General features: G+C 35.8%; 1 protein-coding gene across 3 annotated transcripts in view; it reads right to left on the bottom strand.

Moving 5' to 3' along the window:
- Window positions 1-1,139: 1,139 nt before the first annotated feature.
- Window positions 1,140-7,817, bottom strand: part of LOC134311807 (von Willebrand factor A domain-containing protein 5A-like) — a 33,581-nt gene continuing 26,903 nt past the window's right edge. For 2 of the 3 annotated variants that reach the window (XM_062993486.1, XM_062993492.1), the window contains 5 exons: window positions 4,628-4,663; window positions 3,011-3,037; window positions 2,785-2,915; window positions 2,200-2,323; window positions 1,140-2,112 (listed from right to left, as the gene is read on the bottom strand). In XM_062993486.1, coding sequence (XP_062849556.1) covers window positions 2,033-2,112; window positions 2,200-2,323; window positions 2,785-2,915; window positions 3,011-3,037; window positions 4,628-4,663 — 398 coding nt within the window. In that variant the 3' untranslated portion in view covers window positions 1,140-2,032. The remainder of the gene's footprint in view (window positions 2,113-2,199; window positions 2,324-2,784; window positions 2,916-3,010; window positions 3,038-4,627; window positions 4,664-7,817) is intronic. The other variant, XM_062993495.1, reaches the window with a different exon arrangement.

Below are 7,817 nucleotides of genomic sequence, written 5' to 3'. Positions count from 1 at the left end.
TTTTAAGTTATGAAAACGTTTATAGAACGTCACCTAAACCTCATTTGCAACAATAATGTAACATTCTAGGAACGTTGTCTTGGAATGTTTTAAGAACATTCAAAATGATGTTCTCTGAACGTTCCCATAACGTTCCATTTTGATTGTGTGAATGTTTTATTAGAACGTTCCTTCAACGGTAATCTGTCCAGTTTTCTTAATGTTCTCAGAAAGTTTTTTTAAGTTATGAAAACGTTCCCTGAGCATAATATATACATACAATATAATAAATACAAAACTCACATGAAAGTCTCTGTCCAGCTCATCACTAAAAAGTTCAGTTCTTGGTGTGACTACAAATGTATTTAACATAATAAATCAGTAAATATTAAATCACAGTATGGTTTGCTTGAATGAAAACACTATACAACACTTGCAGTATCAAGAAAATTAACTCGTGGGTGTGCTAGAAGTCAGCAGTTTCTTTTATACTGGAATGTTTGGAAAAAATAATTGATACATACTAGGGGTGTGTTCGAAAACCCAGGAAGCTCACTAGTAAAGTATCTCAAAATTTTAACTGTATTTTGACACAAGAACGAGTATTTTCTCACACAAAAATAAAACTATATGGCAGACGGTGTGGAGAAACAAACAGTTATTTTCAAACGTATTTTAGTAAAAAAAAACTTAAAAGAACGTTCATATAACGTTACACCGAACATTTCTGACTAACATTGTTATGTAACGTTTATACTGACGTTATTGTGAGAATGATTGCTCATAACAACTTTTACTTAAAGTTCCCTGTTAGCTGGGACCGCACACCACACTTCATGAACTGAAAAGAGGCTGTACAGCCATTTGCAGTTTAGTTTTAAAGTTTCATGTTTAGTGCTTAATTCCCTGGGTGAGAGAAATAAACGACCCAACATACTTTACTCCATCACAAAGTGACTGATCTGTTATGAATTTGGTTTTCTTGGTAATTTACTCTTAAAAATGCCAGTAGTGCTCTGTAACTGATTATTAGCTATTAATTATATAATTAATCAATCACTTTAATTAATTAAAGTTGCCTAGTGGCTTGCACTATAGTGTGGGTACACAAATAACCAATTCTTATATTCTTATACCAATATTTAACCAATTCACAAAAATAATTAATTGTAAATTTAATATAATAATAGTAGTAGTACTTGTGCAACTCTGCAATCCTATTGATTGCAATTTAAAATGTCCTGATTTTTGCAGAAGTATACAATTTCTTTTGTAATTATATACATTACAGTATTTATTACTGTACTCGCACTGTAGAATGTTTATAGCATAGTTACCCAACACACTGGGTAACTACTACAACCTTTATTACAGTTTCAAGAACTTGTTAACAGTCAATTCCTTGCATTGTATATGGTCACAACTGTAAGTTGCTAAAGAGGCACATAGTTTGTTTTCTGTAGCAGTTTGCTTCCCGTTTCCTGTATTTTCGTGTAGAAAAATATAACACATGAAATTTGATCGGTTGTGTCCAAACTTAACCACTTTTGTGTTTATTACATTAAACACTACTAGAACATATACAAAAAAGCCTTGTGGTAACATAAGTCTCAACTGATACTAAATCCCTTCTAAGCAATGACTGCATCAAGCTTGTTACCCACTAATCACAGCAAAACCTCAGACATGTCTAAAACCAAGTGCAAAGCGTGCACACACCCATGCTAAAAGCATATTACCTTTATATTTTAATGAAATACTATACAATGGACATACATAGATGTTTGTATGTATGTATTACTGTAAGGCAGGAAAGCTTTTTTGTCAGCCATTGCTTAATATTAAACTTAATATTAGAACCCATTAATATTAAATGTCCAAACTTAAGTACAGTGTAAGATATTGGCATAAGGTAAACTAATCTACATATGTAAGGAACCCTTTGATTAAATGTAATCATGGTTTAGGCTAAATGCTCATTAAACTGTAAAACAGAGAAATTATTCATGTTCTGGCTTTTGCTTGAATGCTGTAAACGTCTTCGTTCAATTTTTCAGATCCCAAGAGCATCTTCTGTAACCTGACAGCCGAGGAGAGAATTTCCTGCCTGTACACACTCTGCCAGAGTGACCACTGTAACACACACACACACTTATTGCTGTGTTTAGTTAACTTTTATTGTATTTAAGCAATAACTCCGGGTTAAAGTGCAGAGTTTACCTTTCTGAGTTTGGATCCATGCCACTGCTTTCATGGCCACAAACTGCCACTCAACCTGTGCATCCATCTGAAAACCATGTAACCAGATCAGAGCTAGCAGTGTAGCCCAGACCCCTGGATCCACCTGCACATACAGCCATGTATGAAGACAATTTGAATACATGCATACTTTAAATTAAAAGCTGATAAATCAATAATTAATCAATAATAACCTGTAAAAGAACCTGTGATTTGTTAATTTTCTTGAACCTTGTAGACTTTTTAAGTCACTCTGTTTTGAAACATTCCTTAATAATTACTGACTGATTATCATTAGATAATTTATGGTCTAATTGTTTCCCGTATAGTGCTGCATTTAAATGAACACTGCAAAGGTATTGTAATAACACAGAATACTATAATAATGTGTGTAATTATAGTCTTTAGTAGGTTTGCTAGCCTTTATATTATTTTTAATTTGTGTTTTCAAAATTTCAATACAAGTGTTGAATATAAAATTCACAAACAAAATCTGAAAGTAATCAATAATATACTTCCTATACAGCTTACATTAATCAGTACTGTTATACTGACAGTGCTACAAACCTGGGCAGGAATCTGCTTGACCAGCTCTTCCTCTGTTTTTCCAAACACCTCTGCCAAAGTGGAACCCATTTCCCAGCAGCCCAAAGCCTTCTGAAGGGAGATGAGCTGAAGCAAAGGGTCCTTAGGAGTTTCTACACACACATTTTCTAAGATTAAAAAGGACCAATAAACTTAAAAAAGTCAAGCACATATATTTTTTGTGTCAGTAGTAGATGGTGGTCGTTACCTGGATCCATGCCACTATCAGCACATTCTGAAAAACAAATATAGTATTAAGTATTAGGGTCAATATAAACCCCAATTCTGAAAGAGCTGGAAAATTATAAAGTGCAATAAAAAGAAACTGTGATTTGATTATTTATTTTACCTTTATTTAACCTACAAACAAAAGTACAAAAAAATGACATTTAATGTCTGACCAAGTAATTGTACTTTGTAAACATAATTTACAGAATTTAAATTTAAAAACCAATTTACAGAAAAGAACCCTGTGATATGATAATTCTTGAACTGACAAAAATGTAATAATGGAATGACTAAACCAAGCTTTATTGTTATTATTATTATTTTAATTATTAAGCATTATATTTTTATATTTAATAATAATCATTTTGAAGCTTTTGTGTACAGTAACGTACATGGCATAAAAGGAGGCATCTGTTCAAACACACTTGTCCCCAACGCAAGACAAAAGGAGTCTAAGCTTCTCTGCACTCCACAGAGTGGTTCCTTTAAGGATGCTCCTGTATTAGACTGTATCTGTCCCTCAATTCTTTACAATCTTACTGTCCCTGCCACTGAGGAGCATCCCAACAGCATGATGTTGAAACCACTATGATTTACATTAGGAAATTGTATTAGCATGGTGATGTACAGTACCTGTTTATGCTTACAGTTTTACCTAAAAATAATTATGTTCTTGTCTTATCTTATCACTAAAGTCAAATTATTTTGAATTCTAGCCTTTTAAAATAAGTAATTAATAAACAACTACTGGAAATAAAGTTTTTAAGTATGTATTTATTTTGAGTGGTTGTAATTAAATTTCAGTAATTTCAGACTTGCTTTTTCAGACTACTATAATTGCATGAAACTGATCCACATAATGGGTGTTCACATGTAACCGAAGAACAGTACTTATAATTTGGTGTCACCAGTGCAAAGATATTTTACTTTTTTTAATAATTGAGACATTTCCCCTACAATACTTTGAAGTGATTTTATTTTATTTTTTTAAAATAGCTTACTCTCCAGAAGCTTTTACAAGATACATGAGTGATTGTCAATAAGAAGTGAAACACAACACAATTTATTAATTTACACGAACAATTTACAGCCTTAACTGTCCTGCTGAATCACATGCAAGAACAAACAAGTAAGCCAGTATCATTAAAAAGAAGTGGGGTTAAAAAGATGGGGTAAGGAGCAAGGATAAAATGATATTCAGGCAATTCAGCCTGAGAATAATATAAAGAATTAAAATAAAGAACTTCAATAAGAGTGCACTTTAAGGTGCACTTTATGATATGTGGTACATTGCAGCATAAACCAGCATAATTTTTTACTCACTTTTATTTTTATTTAGTCTTGTTTTGTTTTTTTCTATTACACCATGGTTATTTTTTCTATAGCATTTTTAATACAGTGCCAGTTTTTTCCTTCAACAATAAAATAGTAATAAATGGATGAAATCTGGGGACAAAACTCCACAGAATTGTATAGTGGGTATGTGTAAATGGCTACAGCAAGTAAATTATTATTAAGCAGGGAATTATAGGCATCAGTATTAAATATTTTTATTTTGAATAATAAGTATTAGAAACTTCTGTGTACAGTAACTAACCTGACATCCCAAATAATCCACTCTGAGGTTGTACTGCTACAAAACAAAAACAAAACACTTCAAGTAAGCCACTGTGCTCTGGATCAACAAAACTTAAAGAAAAGAACACAACAAAATGAAGACATAGAAAAGAAAGAATAGTTAGCTGTAAAGAGGAAAGTTGTTATTTGACCTTTGAAGGAAAAGGAGGAACAGTCACAAAGAGTGAGAAAGATGTGCCACCCATGGATGCAAGCAGTGATGGCATAGTTACCTTTAAAAAGTAACTTAGTTACTTTATTGATTACTTGATTTTAAAAGTAACTTAGTTACTTTATTGATTACTTGATTTTAAAAGTAACTAAGTTAGATTACAAGTTACTTTATTAGTTACATTCAGCAGCTGCCGTAATGCAACTGGAGCTGCGTAGGCGATTGAAGCGGAATAAGAAACAAGAAAGACGCGGAAAACTAAGTCCTCTGTTCACAAGTGTAAGTAAGATAAATAAAATAAAATTTTTAAAGACAAATAAATAACAAAAAGACAATAAATATCAAAAATTTTGGCGAGTGGGGTTTGTAATGAGTCTGTAACTATGGTGATATTACGTCATCACTCAGGTGACAAAAGCAGGGCGTGTCTCTACCTGGGATAAAAACCCTCAGAGGGGACATTTTCACTCTTTCTCTCTCTCGTCAACCTCTCTGTCTCTGTTAAAAGCAATCTTTGTCTGCACAAGGGTCCTGTGCATCAGGACTAAAACTCCACAACTATCAAACACATTTCTCTTACGTCTGGACTACAGGTCCTTCTCAAAAAATTAGCATATTGTGATAAAGTTCATTATTTTCCATAATGTAATGATAAAAATTAAACTTTCATATATTTTAGATTCATTGCACACCAACTGAAATATTTCAGGTCTTTTATTGTTTTAATACTGATGATTTTGGCATACAGCTCATGAAAACCCAAAATTCCTATCTCAAAAAATTAGCATATTTCATCCGACCAATAAAAGAAAAGTGTTTTTAATACAAAAAAAGTCAACCTTCAAATAATTATGTTCAGTTATGCACTCAATACTTGGTCGGGAATCCTTTTGCAGAAATGACTGCTTCAATGCGGCGTGGCATGGAGGCAATCAGCCTGTGGCACTGCTGAGGTGTTATGGAGGCCCAGGATGCTTCGATAGCGGCCTTAAGCTCATCCAGAGTGTTGGGTCTTGTGTCTCTCAACTTTCTCTTCACAATATCCCACAGATTCTCTATGGGGTTCAGGTCAGGAGAGTTGGCAGGCCAATTGAGCACAGTAATACCATGGTCAGTAAACCATTCACCAGTGGTTTTGGCACTGTGAGCAGGTGCCAGGTCGTGCTGAAAAATGAAATCTTCATCTCCATAAAGCTTTTCAGCAGATGGAAGCATGAAGTGCTCCAAAATCTCCTGATAGCTAGCTGCATTGACCCTGCCCTTGATAAAACACAGTGGACCAACACCAGCAGCTGACATGGCACCCCAGACCATCACTGACTGTGGGTACTTGACACTGGACTTCAGGCATTTTGGCATTTCCTTCTCCCCAGTCTTCCTCCAGACTCTGGCACCTTGATTTCCGAAAACAGTACTTTGGACCACTGAGCAACAGTCCAGTGCTGCTTCTCTGTAGCCCAGGTCAGGCGCTTCTGCCGCTGTTTCTGGTTCAAAAGTGGCTTGACCTGGGGAATGCGGCACCTGTAGCCCATTTCCTGCACACGCCTGTGCACGGTGGCTCTGGATGTTTCTACTCCAGACTCAGTCCACTGCTTCCGCAGGTCCCCCAAGGTCTGGAATCGGCCCTTCTCCACAATCTTCCTCAGGGTCCGGTCACCTCTTCTCGTTGTGCAGCGTTTTCTGCCATACTTTTTCCTTCCCACAGACTTCCCACTGAGGTGCCTTGATACAGCACTCTGGGAACAGCCTATTCGTTCAGAAATTTCTTTCTGTGTCTTACCCTCTTGCTTGAGGGTGTCAATGATGGCCTTCTGGACAGCAGTCAGGTCGGCAGTCTTACCCATGATTGCAGTTTTGAGTAATGAACCAGGCTGGGAGTTTTTAAAAGCCTCAGGAATCTTTTGCAGGTGTTTAGAGTTAATTCGTTGATTCAGATGATTAGGTTAATAGCTCGTTTAGAGAACCTTTTCATGATATGCTAATTTTTTGAGATAGGAATTTTGGGTTTTCATGAGCTGTATGCCAAAATCATCAGTATTAAAACAATAAAAGACCTGAAATATTTCAGTTGGTGTGCAATGAATCTAAAATATATGAAAGTTTAATTTTTATCATTACATTATGGAAAATAATGAACTTTATCACAATATGCTAATTTTTTGAGAAGGACCTGTATATCTGTTTTTTTGTTTGTTTGTTTTTTTTGCAAATTGACTCAACCAGCACCAATCAATTGAAAATGAAGCATGTAGCAGCTGGACCCTTCTACGCATCAAAACATTTAATTTTGCTTTCATTTTTTCCCAATGAGAATCAACAGAATTCTGCAGAGGCTGATCATTTCTTGTATTGCAATCCACGTTGGAACTTCATGATGTGGGTATGCACATCTCTTTGGTCATCACGCCTCTGACCACATGGGTCAACAGCTGGAAAGGTTCCTTGTAGTAAGACTGAGAATCTGGGCATAACTGCCTTTTATAGCTAGCATTAAAATGATAATAAGTGTGTAGTTATTAAAGTTAGTGCTGTAGGCACAGCTTTAATCTTCTTTCCTTCTTTGTATCCAATCCTTTAGCATGCAATCTAACAATATTGTGGCGCCGGCGAGCAGGAAGGCGAGCGTCGGGGCCTCGAGTGAGCTGCCCTTGGCAGTTCTCTCAGTGGTTTAGGACGTACACTCATTCATACACACATACATTCATACAACAGACATACATATAAGCTACCTATCCAGCTCTCACCGCAGCCACCCAGTCTCCCACACTGGGATACACGCTGACGGTAAGCCTGGATACCACGGCCGCAAGGCTTTCTGGGTATAGCACTTGCCGGCTCCTCCCACTGACGCTACAATATTATTATTATTTTTTTCTATTTTATTTATGCATTTTCTCCCGTTTTCTCCCAATTTAGCGTAGTCAATTTGTCTTTCGCTGCTGGGGATCCCTGATTGCAGTTGAGGTGGGTATATTGCTGCTCACGCCTCCTCCGACCC

This window comes from Trichomycterus rosablanca, chromosome 1 (assembly GCF_030014385.1).
Source record: "Trichomycterus rosablanca isolate fTriRos1 chromosome 1, fTriRos1.hap1, whole genome shotgun sequence".
Lineage (NCBI taxonomy): Eukaryota > Metazoa > Chordata > Actinopteri > Siluriformes > Trichomycteridae > Trichomycterus > Trichomycterus rosablanca.
This window is presented reverse-complemented; position numbering and strand designations above follow the sequence as displayed.